This window comes from Pleurodeles waltl, chromosome 5 (genome assembly GCF_031143425.1).
Source record: "Pleurodeles waltl isolate 20211129_DDA chromosome 5, aPleWal1.hap1.20221129, whole genome shotgun sequence".
Taxonomy (NCBI): Eukaryota; Metazoa; Chordata; class Amphibia; order Caudata; family Salamandridae; genus Pleurodeles; species Pleurodeles waltl.
Genome location: NC_090444.1, coordinates 731,518,315 through 731,540,126, shown reverse-complemented (window position 1 = coordinate 731,540,126; position 21,812 = coordinate 731,518,315). Strand labels below are relative to the sequence as shown.

Here is a 21,812-nt window from a genome sequence, read left to right as displayed (position 1 = left end):
TGGGGGGCAGCACCTGCGTTTTTGGTCCTGGGCTCAGCAGCCATCTAGGGAAACCTACCAAACCCAGACACCCGAGGGGGTCCAGGGAGGTGTGACTTGCATGGATCCCCTAATGTTTTTTACCCAGAATCCTCAGCAAACCTTAAATTTTGCTAAAAAATCTAATTTTTCCCACATTTCTGCGTGGGATCACCGAACCGGGACAAATTTCCTACCCCCCAACGTTCCCCTCAGTCTCCCGGTAAAAATGATACCTCATTTTGTGAATCCCTGCAGATTATGGAAGGTTACATCACAAAAATGTGGGAAAAATGTGTGATTTCCAGCAAAGTTGGAGGTTTGCAAGGCATATTGGGTCAGAAAATGCTGCGGGGTGCATGTGAAGCAAACCACACTGGAATCAACCAGGTGTTTAGTTTTCAGACGTGTCTAGGGCTTGTGGATTTTTCTACATCCCAAAGTCAAAAAAGTGCAGCCCTCACCATTACAAGTGGGACGATTTTGAGAGTTACTAAGCTCTCATGGCCCAAATGTAAAGCCAAAACCCAAAATAATCAAATGTCATCTTGCTTGCCATGGGATAAAATGTTTTAGTGTGCAGGGGAGAGCTGAAAGAGCGTTACCCCCTTCAGTTGGGGTGGGGGCATAACCAGGCCCATACTGGTTGGTAGCCACTATTTTTTTTTTAAATTCCCTGGCATCTAGTAGACTTTCTACCCCCTCGAGGGTAATTGCCCAATCTTCCCAATGGTGGGCAGGACAACTTTGGCCCCATTTGTTTGGGGTGGGTGTATGGCCATACCCCCACCCTCTTATTTTGAAAAAAAATCTTCCCTGGTCTCTGGTGGGCTTGAGGGCAGATGGGCCTTGCAAAAAATATAGGCCTATCTGCCCCAAAGGAGGGCAGAAATGACCTAAATACAATTTGCCCTCCAGGGAAGCAAGCCGATCTGCCCCCTGGGGGGCAGAAATGGCCTCAACATATTTTGCCCCCCTCTGGGGAGTGGCCCTTGCCCAAGGGGCCGCTCCCCTTATGCGTAAGCATCAAAAAATAAGAATTCCCTGGTTTCGGCTCCCAGGGGGGGGGTCGCTCCCCACATATAATTAAAAAAATGAACACTTTTTTTTTTTATCCCTGGTGTCTAGGGGTTTGTTGCCCCCCCAGGGACAGATCGGCCTAATTATATTAGGCCCTCAGTGGGGGCAGAAATGGTCTAAAAATAATTTGGACGCCCGGGGAGCGACCCTTGCCTAAGGGGCCGTTCGCCACATATAAAAAAAAAATAAACAAAATAAAAATGTATCCCTGGTGTCTAGGGGTTTTCTGCCCCCCTGGGGGCAGATTGGCTTAGTTATATTAGACCGATCTGCACCCGGGGTCTAGTGGGCATTTCTGCTGCCCGTTTGCATCGCGATCGGGCAGCAGAAATGCTTCGAGAGACATGAAAGAAAGGGAAAGGTCTTTCCTTTCCTTTCATGTCTCTCTGCCCCACCTCCTGGTCAGAAGAGAAATGCAAAAGCATTTCTCTTCCGGGATCGCATCCCAGGTGACCATGACGTCATCAGATGTCAGTGGGGGGGTGGAGGGTTCGGGGTGGAAGGGGAAGCGATTCCCCTTCCATCCTCTACCAGGGTGTGTGGGTGGGAGGCCCACGGGGGAGCGCTAGCGCTCCCCCAATGGGCTGGGTGCAGGACGAGCTGGTCTCGTCACAGGCACACGGGAACCGTGTGCCTGGACGAGACCAGCTCGCCCACGGCACCCACGGGGTTAGACATGCACTTTTCACGTTTACATGTTTGGATAGTTAAAACTATGAAAAGTGTTCTTCACTACTGGAATACCATTTGGTCAACTTACTACATTTAATAAGTGATAACTTCAGTTGGGATTAGTTAGGGATGCTGAGTTGGTGTCTAAAGAATTGTAATTTAAAGCCCTCCTTAATGATACATTTTAAGTCACTCACAATTCTTAAAATGCCACTTTTAGAGATTTGGCATTTTCTTGTTCCAACCATTTGGTGTCTGCAGTCTGTCTCCTTGGTCACATGGCTAGGTGTTGCTGGCAGTTGGTCTTTATATATTGCTCCCAGACAGTGAGACAAAGGAGCACAGCTTTTTTGCAGGATGAGCCATCTCTGACTTACTTGATGAGGGGGAACAACTGTCACCTACCACACATGCACATCACAAATTTTCTGCTTGAACACACTCAAAGGGTTTCACAGTGGTTTATTCTGACCTCAGACAAATCAGGGCCAGGGCATGGAGGCAGGAAATTCCAAACACTTCTTAGGGTGGAAACCTCCAGAACCTTCTCCTACTTTAAAGTGAGCCCCAGGTATAAATATTGGACCTTCAGACCCAAATCTACATTATACCTCTGGACCAGTGGAAGTGTCTGAAGGACTGCTGTGCTGCTCTGCAAGAAGGACGGCTGCACTGCTACCCTGCTGCCTGAGTGAAAGGACTGGACTTGCATCTTGGACCCAGGACCACCAGAGTGACTCCAAGGGCTAGTTGACTGGCCTCCTGATCAGAGCCTCAAGGCCTGAAAATGGTCCATCCACATCAAAACCAGTACCTGGGCTCTGTCTGCCGTTAGTCCTTCTACCTTAAGTACTACTACGCCTGTCCTGGACCCTTGGAAGTGGGCCTAAAGGTGCGCTGCCTGCTCAGCTGTGGTCCTGTTAGTAAAACTGAAGCATCACGATACACCTCCTTTCAGCACATCGGGATTGCTGCAGCATGACGTATCCCCAACGCCAGACCTCGCATCGCAGGTCACAGTCTCCTCAGAACTGTCACAGCTCAACATTTTCTCAATGCAGGTCTTCGCATCTCAAACACCTTGTCAACGTCATCCTAGACAATGACGCAGGACTCCTCATTGCAGTCCCATAGCTTCATCTGATTCAACGGTGCACAATGCATCTTCAATGCAGTAGTTTGCATTGCACGGCCTTTGTCAACTGCCTCCGCAACAGGAAATCACATTGCTGCTTTGTAGTTCCTCAGAATCCCTGCTGCACAATGCATCTTCGAGGCTGAATCTAGCAACACCCTGCAACCTGGACTTAAGGTACTTCGTTCAGCAGGCTTCACTTGGACCCTGCATCTGTCACACGCTCATCACTGTTGATATGAATTTGTGACTTTCTTGTGGTCCGGCGCGACTAGATAACCGCAGTTGGCCCTTTGTGCTTTTAGACATTATTTTCACTTTTAAAAAAATTGTCATCTTGGTGTCACATAATTAATTACATTTTGTTCTAAATTTGTGTGGGATTTGTCTTGTGTTGAGTTTTCCCTTCATTACTGTGCTACCTAGTTACTTTACACATTGCCTTTAAGTTAAGCCTGACAGCTTTTGTGCCAAGCTACTTCAGGGTTAATTTGGGGTGTGCTTGTGTTTCAACTCCGACACAGATTGTGGTTGCTCCTTGAGTAGGGTTTCACCTGCCCCCCCACTCAACTAGTAATGCAGGTTCTAACTGAGGTGAAGCTTGGTTCTTGGGGTAGATGTGGACTGTTACTGTGATTTAGTGTGCTGTCAATGGATATCTGCTGCTGGAAGATGAGTGGGGACCTGCCTGCATTCAAATCCATATGCTTTGACACAATGCTTTTCTTTATTCCTGCCTTCACATTCCCCTAATCAAATGACTGACCTTCATGATTAAAACCCATGGAAACATTTTTTTTTTCATGAAGAGTTTGGTGGGCATAACAGATCAACTGTTGCTGAGTCCTGTATGACACCTGTGGTTGTAGTAACAGAAATGGTTCGTCTCTGTGCATGTGATGGCATGTGTGTGCACTAAAATGCATCTTTGATGATGGGAGGGGTTGTAAATGTCATCAAAGGCCTAGATGTCAACATAGGACCATATTACACATATTACTCATTATATATGTTTTATACTGCAGGTTTATGTTTGGGTATTCATCTTGAAAAAGCTTTTTTTCTTCCAATTGCTGCCAATAGGGACTGATAGGAATTAGAATACTTGAGTTTACTATTCATGAATATATTGTTGATAAAAGAAGGGACAGTGGTGAGGGCCAAAGGGCCAGAGGAATTGGCAATTTTGTGGCTGTATTATTTACCATATGATTACTGATTTACAGCATTTGCCACTTAATTTGCCACATACCTTGCAACATATTCATATTTCATAAAAATGTTTTTTTCTAGGTAAAGTGCGGATAAATCCTTGTATCTCCTGCGATGTAAAAGCTCTGCAGAGTGTTTTTTCAACTGTAGTGTGAAATATGGCTTCTGATTCCATTACTGTCCAAATGTATATGGGTATGTACATAGATCCTCAGTCACGTTCGTTTGGACCCCCGCTCTTGTCGAGGGGTGGTGTGCATGACCAGACGAGCACACTGGTCTAACAAATTCGACAGTCCCAAAAATGACGGCACTCACTCAGGCGTGGATGAGATCATCAAGAAAATATTTTATTCTCCTTCATGATGCGTTTGGCCAAACCGACGGCCTTGCTCACATAATCACCTTGCTGTGCAAATCACATACATATACACCACAGTTTGTGCATGAACAGTGAAGACGGACTCACAATAAAAGCCATTCATCTTGGATTTTTTTACGGGCACCATCTTAGTATGTATATCGATATAATGTAATACAGGGCTAATAATGCTTATTGTATTAGATCTCATGATACTACTACACCTTGCTTGAGCAGAAATATTGCTTGGTCTCTAATTAATAATCTGATTCACCTGAAGACACGTATGCATTTAAAAACTCTTAACGTAAGTTCTCAAATAAGACGTCCCAAAGAAATGGCACTTGCTGTTGTGTCATTGTCACATACACTCAGAGCAATTCGTTGTATCCATGCTGTTTTTTTCAAAGAGCGATTATTATAGTTCATCGAGTGCAATATTGCAAAACATAACTTATGTCCACGAGTTAGTCTGAGTCACATTCAATTGATTTAAGCCTCAACAGGCATCCAGTGAAGCCCCACTCTATTTTTACTACTTTTTTGTTAATTCTTCCAGATATTCGACTTTCACGACCATTAATATATATATCATCTTTATATAATGCAATATTAATGCAATAGAATCCATGTCTTTACATAGGTCAAATTCATCATTGGAAGACATCCAGTGGAAATTAGCCATACTGTACTATTACTACTGTCATATGTATTCATCCAAATATCAGACAATCAAACCCACTTGTTATTCTGTTGTTTCATAAATACCACCCCTATTTTCTAGTGCACCTTACCAAAGGTGAAAACCCTGACAGCTACAGTGATTAGAAGGATAAATAATAAAATATAACAAGCAAATAATTCCCCATAAAGAAACTTAACGAGGCAAAACACCTGCCTCTTCATCCATTCTCTAAGGAAAACATCATAACTCCAATGTTGTTGAGAAATTTAACAAAAACTAATGCATTTTAATATTTGACATTGGGATAATAGTGATATAGATGCACACTTAGGCGGTCATTCTTACCGCCGAATGACCGCCTCGCGGTCAAAAGACCGCGGCGGCCATTCCAACTTTCCCGCTGGGCCGGCGGGCGACCGCCAAAAGGCCACCCGCCGGCCCAGCGGGAAAGCCCCTGCAACGAGGAAGCCGGCTCCGAATGGAGCCGGCGGAGTTGAAGGGGTGCGACAGGTGCAGTGGCACCCGTCGCGATTTTCACTGTCTGCAAGGCAGACAGTGAAAATCTGTATGGGGCCCTGTGAGGGGGCCCCACAACACCCGTTCCCGCCATCCTGGTTCTGACGGTAAAAACCGCCAGACACAAGCTGGCGGGAAGGGGGTCGGAATCCCCATGGCGGCGCTGCAGCGCCATGGAGGATTCCCCTTTTCTGACCGCGGCTTTACCGCAGCGGTCAGAATAGCCCAGGAAGCACCGCCAGCCTGTTGGCGGTGCTTCCGCTGCCCTCCACCCTGGCGGTCATGGACCGCCAGGGTCGGAATGACCCCCTTAGTCCTTCATCTAGATTAAGTCCACTCGACATCAGAGTCTAAAGATCTATGATGTACTCTGATTCTCTCTTACGTAGTTGAGCAACTCGATTTCCACTTCTGGGGTTAATTTTAATGTGTTCTATGCCATAGAAACATAGGGGGTTATTCTAACTTTGGAGGAGGTGTTAATCCGTCCCAAAAGTGACGGAAAAGTGACGGATTTACCACCAGCCGTATTACGAGTCCATTATATCCTATGGAACTCGTAATACGGCTGGTGGTATATCCGTCACTTTACCGTCACTTTTGGGACGGATTAACACTCCTCCAAAGTTAGAATAACCCCCATAGTTTGGTACGATGGTTGAAGTGATATTTTTCAAAGTACCTCGCAACTGGGTACTTATGGTCACCCTGTTCTGTTGCTCACATGTGTTCCAGAACACGTTTTTTTACTGCACATATTGTGTTCCCTACATATCTCAAAGGGCACGGGTATTCAAGCACTTAAATTACATATTGTGTGCTGCATGTCAAGAATTGATTTATAGGACGTGGGTATGTACCAATCATTCTATACTCCTCTTTCACATGACTCGATTTATATGCTTTACAGCTAACACAGGGAAAAAAGCCTTGGAGCCCAAATTTCACGTCAATTTGTTGTCTAGTAATGTCACTATGTACCAGAGCATCACGTAATGATCTAGCTTTGCAGTATGTGATGTTCGGTCTCTCTTGTACAACATTATAATTTCTCAATATATCCCAGTGTTTGGATATAGTCTTCCTCACTGTCTCAGCATTATTATTATACGTTAGAATTAACCTTGCTGTCTAATAGTCATTTGGTACTCTCGTACTGGAGAACAAGTTCTTCACTCTAGATATGCCATCTACCTTTCTACAGGCTTCATGCAATACCAAATTAGGATATCCTCTGTGTCTAAAACTCTGTATTATCACCTGTTTTTCAGCTCTGTAGTCTTTTTCAGTGCTACAATGTCTCTTAGCTCTAAGGAGTTCGCCATAAGGTATACCCCATTTCAAATTTGTGGGATGTCCACTCATGGCATGCAGTAAACTATTGCCAGCCATAGGTTTCCTAAACAGATGGGTTTCTAGTTTACCTTGCTGAATTTCAACTACAACATCGAGGAACTCAATGTTGGTCCTACTAGTAAAAAGAGAGAAGGTAAGATTGTTATCATTATCGTTTAGGATTCTAACAAACTCCTTTATTTTTTCTGTGGATCCTCTCCAAATGACAAACACATCATCAATATAACGTATCCATAAAATTACTTGGTCACAGTATGTCTGCATCTCATCATTACTTAAATTTGCAAAGCTGGGAGCGAAACAGGTGCCCATCGCTCTTCCAAAAATTTGCCAATGTAACTGGCCATTGCATACAAAAATATTGTTCTCAAGGCACATCATATCTAAAATCATATGTGCTCAAGTAGCCTAACTGGTCTAGCTCGTAGGAAATGTAGCATGCCTTTATCCCCTGTTCATGAGCAATGATAGTATACAGAGACTTAACATCCATGGTTGCTAGGAGAAAATCATCCTCCCAGTTTATTCCTGTAATCTTCCCCAGACAGTCCTTTTTGTCTTTCACAAAGGAAGGAAGAGTAACCACATAGTCCTATAAGATTTGATCAACATATCTTGATACATTTCTGAATGCACTCTCCCTAGATGAAACTATCAGTCTGCCTGGGGATTTGCTGCTATTTTTATGAATTTTAGGCAAAAAGTATAGGACTTGTAATTTTGGGTATTCCTTTTTCAAATAACTGTACTCCTCCCACTCTAGGATACCCTTATCCGCCATTCCATAAGTTTGTTCCATAGAGTAGTTATGCTTTTCGTGTATGCTTCTTTGTTGGATATTGCATATGCTGTTTTGTCTTGCAATTGTCAATTGGCTTCTGTTATATATTGTTCATGACTTAGGATCACAACATTGCCTCCCTTATCAGCAGGGCGTATAATGATGTTGGTATCCCCGGCTAATTACTCTAAAGCTCGTTGTTGTTCTACAGTAATGTTATGTTCTACCCTTGTTCTGCTGGTCATTCTAAGTTAAAAAAAAATCTTTGATAGCCAACTCATGGAAAGTATCTACACTGTCATGAGGCATGCAAGATAAAAAAAAGTAGAGGGGGCTTTACATACATGGGTAAAGAATCATTGTATGTCAGTCCCAGAGTACTGAGTAAAGCGTGGGTCTTATTGGGATCTGTTTCAAAACCTTGTAGTTCATGCAGGATTGCTAGAGTTTCTACATCTCTAATCTGGATCTCATTTGATAAATTATTTTGTTCATTAGTACTAGTAATCAAGGCCGCAGGACTATTCCTGGAGGAATGCCACTTCATCAGCTTGAGTTTCCTGATGAACTTGAACGAATCCACTTGCGTCCCCACTTAGTCAAAAAAAAATTGTGAACAAAACAATAGTCCAAAACATAATAGTTCTTTCTCAGTCTCAGTTAGTGTCCTCTCCGATAAATTTAGGACTGTCTTATTGATCATCTCTCGATCCATTATGCTTCCACATCCGGACTTGCCCTTGTTCCCATACATCCTGTTGATTCTTCTCCATTTCTTGTTGTTTCTGTGCCGTAACTTTTTTTTCCTCTGTTTACAATGCCTCTTCCTCTTCCTCTGCTGCACTGCCTTTGGCCCTTGCCCTGATCCATTGTATTTGACATGTCCTGTGTTTTTTGTTGGCTCCTTCTGAGGAGCCGGAAAGGTTCTAAAAAAGTTGTGGACCTGGGATTTTGTTCATTCCCTGAACTGCTACTCTCAGTCAGGGAGGAATTGTCTACATCAGTCTCTAGCATCCCTCTTTTTTCAGACTGGTCCCTGCTCCTAGTTGTCACCATGATGGATTTAACAAAGCTGTTGTCAAAAATCATTATCATATTTGCGATTGAAAGTCACTCTCATAGTCATCGATATCTTTTAGAAACTTGGTTTGTTTACGTATTTTTATCTCATCTTCATGTTTTTTTAAACGTGCATTCATGGCTGTTATAAATTTCATAATATAATCTTTATTCAAATCTGATTTGAATTCAATCTCTAGGCTGTCTATCTATTTGAGTAGGGTCTCTATGTCCAGCAAGGTATATTTGATTAATATTTCTAGCATTCTTTGTGAACTAACAGCCGTGTGTCTGCCCATTCCTCTAACATCTGTGGATTTGGGTATTCAAATGCAGATATTATGTATATTCTTAATCCTCTAGGTACCATGCCATGTTCAACATAATTTTGTAGTGATGTGGCTTCCCACCACTTTGAAATTTCCGATCTCCGTAATTTCTCTAAATTTCTTAATTTGTATTTGACTGACTCATTTCTTTCTGCACTTTCAAATGGTTTGCCTTCCTTAGTGAACTCTTTCGCAAAGAAGACAAGTCCAGCAGCTTTTCGTTGTTCCTGTGGTGTATATGTATGTGATTTGCAAAGCAAGGTGATTATGTGAGCAAGGCCGTTGGTTCGGCCAAAACGCATCATGAAGGAGAATAAAATCTTTTCTTGATGATCTTCTCTATGCCTGAGTGAGTGCCGACTGTTGAGTATATATATATATATATATATATATATATATATATATATATATTATTTTTTTTTCTTTTTTTTTAAGAACACTCTATTTTGTGCATAAAGAGGTGGCATGACAACTGGCACAGGATCCGTGGTCAGTCAACACAGTGAAAGTCAACTTTTAAAAAAAACTATTTTTACTTTTTTCAAAACAATGAGCAATGCCATTTTATCACAATTAGTCATATTCACAGTTAGGTAGCAATACAATGATCAAAATCATAAACAGTTTTATACAATTACAAAGTAACAACTCCAGCTGTGAAGATGTTCTGTTTGCATATCGTTCAACTTGACCAACCGTATAAGTTGATATTTACTTATTACATCAAGTTGATTAAATAGACTACCATTCATCTCTACATCATCAGTCATCATGGGTCAATAATTTCTCAATGGCTGACTTCCCTAATTCTTTACACGAGAAATAATTCACACTAGTTTAAGGTATATTGTATAATTTTGAGTCCTGTTTTAACAAATAACATGCACGGGGTAGAAGGTAAATCTTAAGAAACTGCAGTAAGATGTTATTCTGATCTCCTGTAGCCTAATTTCTGCTCTTTGCCCTTATAACTGCTATTTTTATTTCCACCCAGCGACGTACGTCAGTAAGCCAATCTTTTAATTTGTGGTACCCAGTACCCAGCAGTAATAATGCTATATATCAATGAACTTACACACTATTTTCATAAGTCTTTGTATGAAGCCCAGGAGGCAGGTCTCAGAGAGATCAAATGTGTGACTAAGTTCCAAATGTGTGACTAAGTTCCAACATCCTAATATTGCTTTGAATTCCCACACCACATGTTAGAACATGGCCTCTTACTCTTTGAAGCTAGTGCAAATACCATAGATTCTCAGGGGAATCTTGTGTAGTAGGTTTGTGGTTAGATATGTTTGTGAAAGAAATTAAATTGCTTTTTGAATTTTGCATTCCTGCATACCATTATGGGTAATTCCCTCATTTTCTCCTCATTTTCTGTGCTTATTGTCATATTCAGATCCCTTTCAGATCTATTTTTGATGTTTATCAGCTACCGGTGGTGACTCTTTTTAAGGTTGCATACATTTGAGTCAGAATTTTCCCTCCTTGCTCCATTGTAACTATTGTTGCCCCCCTTGGATTGGCTGGTCAACCATTCCAGACCTTCATCTTTTTTGCTGCATCCACCAGGCAGCTTTGTATTAGAAACCCCCCAGCTGGCCCATGTCTGTCTGTCAGATTTTGTCCATCATACAAAATCATTTTCTGGACACTCGTCTTTTCATCATAATAATACCTGCTCCCACCCATCTATCCTATTTTATCTCCTGACTAGTCAAGGTCAATCTATAGAGACACCACAGTCTCAAGTCGAGGGCATAGGTCAGTTTCATGCATAACTTCCAAAGTCATATGGCACAGCAGCCTGTTACCTCTTTGACATTGTTTGTTTTCCAGGGGGCTGTCCTATATCTACCTTAGTTGCTACCAACACTTTTCCCACAAAGCAAGTTTCCGCTCACTTGGATACCGCTAGCTAGCTGTCCAACCATTTTGACTGTGCTGCCAAATAAAGACATTCCAATTCAAGTACAACAAGATTTTCCCTTTCTCACTGGCACACTGGCAACATTATTTTGGTTGAAAACAAAGGTTACAGGGACATTATAGTTAGGTTCTGAATTTACTTGCACAAAACTAAAGAAATTCAGGAGTTATAGTTATGTTTAACTCAAGTAACTATACCTCACGCCCCACCATGCACAGTTTTCTCACCAATACTTTTATTGCAAATGTTCCAGTGATATTTTCAATGATGCCATAGAAGGTGTAATATGTGGGGAGATTAGCTGTGCATGGCAAGCGAGCATGTTATAGTTACTTTGGGGCTCGAGTTAACCAGTTGGAAACGTAGGGAGACAACCATTGAAGGAAATCGCCAGTAAATCCTATCCAAAAGTCCAGGGTGTGTATATGTGATGGGCGACTGTGTCAAGTTATTCTTCTCCTTCTCCTCATATCAATTCCAATATCACTGCATTAAATTTGGTAAACAATTTACAGGACAACAGTAGTGCTATATTAACAAAATAATGGAATAGTGTTAAGAGGGTTCCAATTACCTACACTCAGTCTATTCCACAAGGCATCTCTAAAATTGCAATAAACTTTGTAATGTGTGCGACAGTTTGCAAGTAACTTCTAGCTATTAACTCAACAATCACCTGTTACACTCTGACCTCAGATATTTAAACATGCCTTGAACCCAGCACACCCCTAATTCACGCAACTGCTAGGAGACAACTCCACTCGTCCTTAAAAGGACAAGTCACAATGTTTTCCTATTCATGAACAGGCCTGAAAAATGGACAAAAGTAACAACAATCTTTATGACTGATACCCATTCTTGTATGTCTGCAAGATATATAAATGCACTGGCTGCTTAAAATAAGATCTTATGTTTTTGTGTCAAGATGCTATTCCCTTATATTCTGAGTCATTTCTTAACTGAGAAGAAAGTGGTTCCATTGCTGATATAAATAGCAAATGTGACAAATGTCATCCTTGTTAGGTCCCTTCTCTAGAGGAAAGTTCTTTGAAATGATCCTTCCTGTGCCTACTCTGGCTGTCCGGTAAGGGTAACTTAATCTAAGCCTTTTTCATCCTCATACTGCATCAGTTTCAGAGTTTCATATATTAAATGGCAATTGTATTAAAAAATGTTCTGTATCAACCATTAATACTATCACTGGTGTTTGATCAGGCTGCCCAAAACATGCATGATATAAATTAATCTCTTAAACTGGAAGATGTGCTTGTAATGGGAACAAAATCAGATTGATCTGGGCGTATCAAGTCCTGTAAGATGATCAGAAATTGGAAGCCAGAATTCTACTCAAGATTGTTTAGTCAGTGTTTAATATTGAAAGTAATCTGTAAGCTGATGATTACAGTTTGTTCAGATCTGGTTTAGGGAGTACAACTATAAGTGTTGTTATGGTCATAGAAGGAAGGCAACCCTTGATTTCAGATGTGTTATGGAGTTCTACTAAATGAGGAGTAAGAAACTCCCCATAGGTCACAAGAATTCAACTGGAAGATCTTCTGTGTTGATGTCTTTCTGGAACTCAGTAGCTTGAGAGTATACTTTTGGAAGTTTAAGCACTACCGTCTTTCTAGTAGTTGGGCATGTTTCTCTTTCTTTGTCTGTAGGAATGGCCCATGGGGGTCATCCTGCACAATTCTTTTTTCTTGTTCCCTCATCTCATCCTGTTTTGTTAATTCCCTATTAAGGATAAGCTTAGCCCCATATACTGTTGTGATGTATATGCCCCTGGCCGCTGCTATTAATGTTTGCCAGAATTAAAAAGGTCAAAGCCGCCATATGCAGACTTTTCCAATGAAGAAGTTATATTTCTGGCCCATGGGCTGCAGCTACATGTTCCACCCGAAAGCTGTTGAAAAGGTCATATGTCAAATGGGCTGCAATCTACAACCAATTCTGTACCGAAGAAACATGGCCAAATGGTGGAATAGCTGGAGGTCAAGCATCGCTCAATGAAATTGGCAATGAAGAGATTCCTTATTCAGAAACATGCACAGATGATATGCACAGATAGATATACAGATCGTGTTTACATGTTGGAATGGGGGAAGATAGCATGGTCATATAAGAACTCACCAAGGAATAAATCACAAGTTTTACAGAGGGAAGAAAAGACCAATAATGTAAGCACATATATAGGTCTCTGTCACTCTTGATTATCATAAAAATTGGTTGACAGCACTGGCCAATTATTAGGGAACTGAGTGTGAAGTCTAAGCAACTAATACACATCACTTGCCAGTACCCACATTTGAGTAACTCCGCTGTCCCCAGGAGCTTCTCTGCAATTAATACTTTAGTCCTTATTTATTTATTTAAGAACATTTGTCCCATTCCCTGGAAGATATGACACAGTTAATACGTATTACATTAACTGATTAGAATTTTACAAACTTTAAATACTGTCTCTACAGTGTACACATTCTTAATTACAAAGGTTGGTTTTATATGTTTTCTCTAAGCATGCTTTAATGATTGGGAGACAAAGAAAAAACATATGTTGAGTCAAAATTCTTGTGGGCATCTGGAGCATTATTAGTTCTTCAGAATTATCCCAAAGAAAATTTAATTATAATTGGAATGAGGCTGGGGCGTCTGGCCTACAGCTACTAGTGTGAACTGACATTGTGAGAAGAACAGCGGAGAGACCTTGACAGTCAGATGTTCTTATGTTCAATATACAGATTGGCTAGGCAACTGTGATTAAACCCTTTCATGTAGAACATAATATCGAAATTCCGAAGGGAGGCATTCAGCTGCATCTGGGAATCTTACGCCTGGTTCAAATGAGTATAATGGATTTTGTTTGAAGAGTGTGGTGCAACAGATGTAAAGAATACCTTATGTCCCTGAAGGTGACTGATAAGAGATTGTTAGTTTTAGGACTCAAGGGCCCTAATTTGCTGAACCTTACTCAGGTAGGTGCTCATGCAACATATCACAATTTAGTGCTGTGCACACAAGCTGTCAAAAGGTACGTAAGTTGATGCTATCTTTTACGTTGTATTACATCGGAAGAAAACACATGCTTTTAGTAAATGAGGACCTATCTCTGCAAATGGTCATCGATTGATCCAGCTAAAATACAATCTTGGACAAGAAGTGAAGGATATAGGATTGGACAATTTACGTCCAGTGAACTGTTATTTGATTCTGTGATTGATTGTGGTGCTCTTAATGTAAGCATTTGATTTTTTATACTACTCTGTCCATGTGTACTTACACCATATAAACTAATGTACTCAATTGTCATATATTTAACTATATTTTTATATATTATTGTTATATCAGGTTGTCTTTTTAGGGAAAACTGTCTCTGCAAATAATAAATGATTATTAAAATGATAATAATTGATTAAGGGCAAGGCATTAATATGGTAACTCAGGCCCAGAATTATGAAGCCTTTTCATTGTACTTGCATTGCATAAGGTGGCACAAAACAACGCAAAGGCTTCAGTAATATGTTTACAAAGCCATACAAGGGGCGATTTGCACCACCCTACTTGTGCTGCTTTACATTATATTTTGGCTTACATGCATTTTATAGGGGGAGCATGGGCTTTCCCATGCATCCAATCATAGATTTTGGAGCATTCCTAGGCACCCTTGCACTATGGTTCAAGGTTTTTTGTTGTTGTCCTCATTCACCTCAGACTCCAAGTGAACTCCATTGCTTGATCTTTCGTACCCTTTCATAAATGGAGGTAGCCTATGTCAGGGGCACGACTTCTCTCTCACTCAGCCTTTCCATAGAGAAAGACAGACCAACACAGCTGGGGAGTGGGGAGAGGTGTGTAATAATTGGACTTCTTCTTACACCAAGAACTTACACCAAAACCTTACTCCCTCTAATTCCTCCATATTCTACCAGGGGAGCCCACATTCTGTTTTTTATCATTTTAGAGCCTCCCACCACTACGTCCATTTTTGACATGTGAAAAAGAGCATTAAGCCAGTCTATATGTGACGGGGAGCACCGCCACCCACTTCCTGCAAACTTCTCATCTAGCTAGTGAAATGGAGTAAAACAGCAGATTCCTCTCATCTATATTCCCCTCTCTACTCCTCGGTTCCAATTCCTGCATTTGCCAGAATATGATCAAGGGAAGGCTTATCGTAATTTTAAGCCTTAATATACTCGAGAGAGTTGTACATAGTTCTTCCCAGAAAAAAAATACACCTGGACACTCCATAAACATATGAACTTCCATTGCATTCTTCATGCCACATTTGGGACACTCTACTGCCTCTCCTTTTTTCATTTTGGAAAGCTTATCAGGTGAAATATAAGCTCTATGGATAGAGAAGAGGTGTTTTTTCTTTAGCGAGGCGGGTTTTACTATTTCAAATAAAAGTACGTAATGATGTTTTCCACCAAATTTGCACATTCCCCTGAGGCATAATGTCTCCCCAAAGTACTTCTGCCAGATTAGTATCTCCATCCAATCCCTCCAAGATTTCCAAATAACAGACCTCAACCCAGCCAACCTTGTACCTCTTCCTCTCTTATCTCTGACTCTTCCGTATGAAGTTGGATACAAAAAAAAAATTGGAAAAGTAAACTCAATGGCCCTACTATTCATTGATCTTTCCCCCGGCTGGTCTATCTCCTTAATGTGAATCAGTACCTGGTCACATTTACTCTGTCAAGCCAGCAGTTTCCCTACATTTTCCCCATATTCAAAATGAGACAGTTTATTTGTTTACCATTTTTTTGCAGTTCTAGCTTGTAACACATCCACAAGCTGTTGCCTCAGATGACTCAGCTTATTGGTCAGAACCTTGAACTCCTCCCCATCCACATTTGTTACTAGCCTATTCCTGTACCTCAACATTTCCTGTTCTAAGAGGCTTACTTTATTCCTAAATTGCTTATTTTTATAGCTAGTTAAACTCATTATTTTCCCTCTTATAACCGCTTTAAAAGTGTCCCATACTACAAATATTGGGGCAGACCCCAAGTTATCCCCAAAAAACTCTTCTGTTTCTATACATAGTTGGAAGACAACCTCATTATCTAACAGTAATGAACGATCTAGAGTCCATCTCCTTCCTGATTTTTGGGCAAGATTAATTTCATAACAGCTACATTGTCCGATAGGTGCGCAGGCAAATATGACAAATCATCCACTGAGTCACACAGCCTCAAATCTATCAGGAAGTAGCCTATACACAAGGTATGACTATTAGTTTTATTGCTAAACTAAAAAACGTGCTTTTGCTATGACTTTCTGCCTCCGTAGGTCACACAGCCCAAATTCCTTCATCATCCCCCTCAGATATTGCTGAGATTTTGGCTTTCCTAAAGATCTGTATTTGTATGACCTATCTAGCTCGTTATTCAAAACTACGTTGAAGTCCCCCACCATTATAATTGGGTCTAGAAAGTTAGATAGCTGAGCGAACATCCTTCTAAGTGGTTCTATGTCATCACTATTCGGGCCATAAAAGCCCACCACTGTAATCTTTCTACTGCCGATCTGTGCCTTAACTATGATCCAACACCCTACTGTTTCCGATTTCACCTCCAATATTACTGCATTGATCTGCTGTTTAAACAGGATTGCCACACTCTTAGTATTAGAATTGTGTTCCGTAAAAGCACAATATTGGACCCACCTTTGTGTCTTAAGCAGCTTCACACATTCAGTGTTTTTTTTGCAAAATTAATAGTTGAGCTGGGGAATCCCTCAAGTACTGTAGGACCCTGTCCCTTCTTCCTTTAGTTCTCAGGCCATTAACATTCCATGATAAAATCTGAATAGTTCTGCCCCTGGGCCCCTGGCACTCTTCGGTGTTATCTAATAATTTTGCATGATGTGATCACTAACTGAGGTGAACAAGTTTTTTTTCTTCCTGTTTTCTCCCACATGCTCTCCACCCAGTGCCCTTCCCCAGCAATCTCCCTCCAGCGTGACCCTACCATGCCTCCCCTCTCTCCCTTGGAGAACCCCCCCCAATGTAGTGGACTAATGATAGCCCAATTTTAGAGCGCCCCATAGTTCCCAAGCAGACCAACCTTACAATATGTGGGCACTTATTTTTCTCAACATTCCCACTCTTAAATACTGCCAGCAGCTCATCTGCTCCAGTAACATCTCTAATGTTACACATCTTATTGTAATGCATAACTCGTAGGGAGGCGGGGAACTTCAATTGTGCAGTGATGCCTAGTTTTTTAAAATTCTTTCATATGTCTCCCTAGATCCCATTCATTTACAGAAGATCTGGAAATGTCTGACCTATACTCGAATGAGAAATCTTCCCCTCTTATAGTTTTTAATTTTAATGATTTGGACAATATTTTATCTTTCAAAGCATATGTTTGAAAATGTATCAGGATTTTTCGGGCTTACTGCTGTTGGGTTTTCTCTTAAAGGGATTTCTATGGATCCTCTGAATATCTCTTGCAATTTCCTCTTCGCTTTCCTCCAACATAACTGCGGATTTGATAAGAGAAACCACATGAGATTTCAGGTTTTCCCCTTCCACTCCTTCTGGTACATTCAGAATTCTCAAATTGTTTCTCCTAGAACTATTCTCCAAATGTTCTAGTTTATTTTGAAGCTCCTGCTTATTTCCTTTCAATATTTGAATTTCTTCTTTATGTATCCTCAATTCGCCTTTCGTTATTTCAACAGTCTATTCAAGGGCTTGGGTTCTAGCGGTCGTTCTTCTTCTCCAATGCCTCACAGGCCTCTCTTATCTCTCCCTGATTTATGTCAGAGACTGAAAAGCCCCTTTTAATGTCCTCTGACATAGCAAGAATCATCGACTCCACTGAAAAATTCAGAGTAGAGTTGGAAGAGGGGAGACTAGTAGACTGCTCTGCCTCTTGGGCAGATGCTTCTGGCGGCCATTTTCTTTAGGAGGGGCGACCACGACCCTATTCCACTGGGAAGAAGGGACCTCCCCACTACTACCCCCACTCAACTCCTCCTAAAGGTGTCTTATTTTAGATTGGGGTGTCCCTGGTGTGCCTCCTTCTCCTAGCTCACTATCTCCCACCACCTCCTCACCTACCTTTGCCTGTGGACTGAGGGCCCCCTTTCCTGTTTGTCCTCCATTTGTTTAGAGAAAGATGTTGCAGTCACAGGCCTTTAAAGTAGGTCCTCAATGATGGTGTCATTTTGTTTTTTAGTTTACTGGCTGAACTTCTCCTCTGTTTTTTTTGCCTCACTTATTGATTTTTCACTGTTAATTTCTCCTAGAGCAGAACTCCCAACTGACCTCAAACCACAACTAGCTTCTTCGGCCCATGCCAGTGACCTTCTGCTGTTCCAGGGGGGGGGGGGTGAGCCACGACTCCCCCTCCTCGAGGCCTTACCGTCTTTCCAGCCAACTCCACCTCCGCCGAGTTCCTCGCCTCATTTCCCTTGCCGGGAGCTTTTCTAGCTGCGTCAGCCGGTGTGCTTGTCCTAGCACTGCCGCCGATGGCCAGGAGGTAGACAGGCGCTGCTGCTCAATGCGTTCGTCTGAGCTCCAGGGCAGCATGACTCCAACGGGTTACTCAAAAAGAGATTACCTCCCATCCCCCACAAGCCCTGCTGAAAACATCCGCACATCGGTGGTCAAGTAGCAGGCAAATATACCCTGGAGCGTTTCCTTTCATCCCCACCTGGGAACCCGGGTAAGCGCCCTAGTGTGCTTCTTCTCCTCTACAGCCTGCCATGTTCTCCACCAGGTATATCTGTCTTGCTTGTGATGGAGTAACCCACCTATTGTGCAAGGTTGCCTGTGTTGGAGCTAGACAGCACACATTGCGCCAGTGCAAAAAGTGCGCAGAAATGCTCCACATTTTTGTAAATATGGAGCATTTCTGCTATCTCCCTTTCATACAGCACAACAACTTTGCGTAATGCCCTGTGTTGCATAACATATATGAAACTATGTCCCAAAATATATAGGACTCTTCAAATTGTATGTTAACAACCAAATACATAAATATTGAGACACATGGAAGCCCCATCTCGACTCCAAGAGGAAGAAAAAAAAAAGATGGTTGGACTCCAAGGAGCCCCATATATTATGTGAGTGCATTTTCCACAAAGAATATTGGAGAGCAGTGTGATCCGCTCCGTGGATTTGAATTATCCAATTTAACCATGATGTAAAAACTGTTTTATGTGTGGATTTCCAATTAGCAGTAACATATTTGGTTGCTGCTGTGAGCAGAAGATCAAGAAGTAGGCGGTCCAATAAACCACCATGAACACATTTCTAGATCTCATTCCAAATTACACCCAAGTGTACTTAAACCTCAACCCTTACATAACATTCAGTAATCTGTAACTCACAGGAATATCATGCTGAATGTTACTTTATTTCTTTATGTTCTCTCTTCACGTTTCTAGCTCTCTTTAATGTTACCTTCTCTCTGTATTCATTTATCCAATATAATACAGACTTAATTATGTATGTTTATGGAGTTTTGATTTCTTTTATTCTCTTTTTACATTGCCTAAGACATGAAATATATGTACAGAATGCTGTTTTGTTTCTTTCTATGGTTTTGTTAAACTATAAAAGGATAAAAATATTTTTGAACTAAAAAGGAGGGTAGGACTCAAGCCATAATTATCAGCTATCTATAACAAATCTGCAGCCTTTTCCAGTTATCTTTAAACTTATGAAGAGCTGTGGTACGTTGACATAAAATTCATTTATCATCTTCCACAATTTAAGATTTTGATATTTTTGTCAAAATCAAAATTCTGAATGTAAAACTAAGCACATGCTAATGCTTGGATAAGAATATTCTTCAAACATATACAATTCCCACGTTCTAAACTGTGAGCATACAAGCCTTAAGTGCTGAAATGAAGTGATGTAATTGAGGAATTCAGTGTGAGCACTGCTTAGTCATAAGAACAACTACTAATTAATAACGTTTTGAAATAGTTGTAACAACTACTTTTAATTATTAAATGAAAAACATGCTATTTCACTGCCAACTTGAGCATAATTTTCTATTTATATCGGATTTTTCAGAACAGATCAATTGTCAGTAAAAATAAACATAAAGGGGACTTTCATGAATAGGAAGAGAAATGTATTCTTTCTTCCTTCTCTTTCCCTAGTTTCACTGTGGCTCTTAATTATTAGAGTAACCTATATTAGTCGGCTTTTTTCCCACCCTGAACGTTGAACGTGTGACCATTATGTTACAAGTTCGACTCTAGGCGGGACCCACACAGCTTTTCATGATCCAGAGGTCCATAAATAAATTGCTAGCCAGATCGGTAATAATAGCAATTAGTAAAGTGCTGTGTATTAATAGTTTTTTGTTCAGTGCAACAACTGGAAATACGTACTTATGAAATTAGGAGATGTTGGAATTGTATAATAGGTTATATCTTTTCATAATACTCTGAGAAAAAGTGAGTCATTAACTGCCTTCTAAGTCCCTCAGTACGAATGGGTCGTAAAATTTAGTACACTGCACAAGTCAGATTTGTGTCGGGTTCGGAATTAAAATTTAAGTAAACTTCATCACGCCCAGTACTCCCTGGTGCAATAAAGTTAGCCCTTCAGTTAAATTTCAGCAGGTCAAAGTTGCCTGAATTTAGAAAAGAAAATATGCTTCTTAATCATCAGGACATGTTATTCCCCAAAATTTCAAATTAGGTACTATTATTTATCATGCCTGATACGTTTCTACATCAACAAAGCCAGATTTGCTCCAGGGCGAGACATATATCACACCAAACAGTGTTAATGAGGGCCAAAATGGGAGCTGGTTGCTGCAGCTAACAAAGTACTTGCAGCACGGCCTCCAAAACTGAGAAATGCCCTGCCTTTTAGATATGAAACAAACTAATGTTTTTTAATGTTAATATTTTCAGTGTAAGATATGTGGGAGCTCATCTACTGTCTCCTTCACCCAGCCTTCTCTTGGTTGCATCCTTCATGTAATTTTTTTTTTTTTATAAATTCATAATAAAGAGAAGATGCTGCTGTTAACAATGACTGGTGATGTCTCCACAGGAAAGCTTGGCCAGGCTACAGCGAGCCTTTGCACGGAAGTGGGAGTTCATATTTATGCAAGCAGAAGCACAAGCAAAGTGAGTGAGAATATTTGTCACCGTAAAAATGTAATTTAAAAAAAAAAAGTTAAATACTATTAAAACTATGTGTCTCAACTGTGACATTGACAGAGTCGACAAGAAGAGGGACAAGATCGAAAGGAAAATTCTTGATAGTCAAGAAAGAGCATTTTGGGATGTACACCGACCAGTGGTAAGTCAAAGACCAGATTAGATCTATTTTTTGACTAGACATTTGAGAATCAACTCATTTTACATTAAAGCAGTTATTTTCTTTATATCTGTGCATTGTGTTCCAGTATAGCTGCAAAAGGCAATGGCATGGTCATCCAGGAATACTTGTCAATTATTTATTAGTCATAGCTAGTTTGTAATCCTGAAATGGAGATATGTTGATGAAGTGGTGCTTCAATACATGTCTTGTTGAGTCATTTCCCTCCCCCATAGAAAACCATCATGTAAATTCCAAGTTAAAAACATACAGCAGAATTAGGTCAATATACCGCATGAGGTAGTTCACGTATAGTAATGTTCCATCCTCTATATGTTAAGTGCATTATTGTTATTTTAATTC

General features: G+C 40.8%; 1 protein-coding gene across 2 annotated transcripts in view; it reads left to right on the top strand.

Moving 5' to 3' along the window:
• RGS7 (regulator of G protein signaling 7) overlaps positions 1–21,812 on the top strand; it is a 1,783,260-nt gene that overhangs the window by 1,293,854 nt on the left and 467,594 nt on the right. For both annotated transcript variants that reach the window (XM_069234688.1, XM_069234689.1), the window contains exons 8-9: positions 21,180–21,256; positions 21,350–21,431. In XM_069234688.1, coding sequence (XP_069090789.1) covers positions 21,180–21,256; positions 21,350–21,431 — 159 coding nt within the window. The remainder of the gene's footprint in view (positions 1–21,179; positions 21,257–21,349; positions 21,432–21,812) is intronic.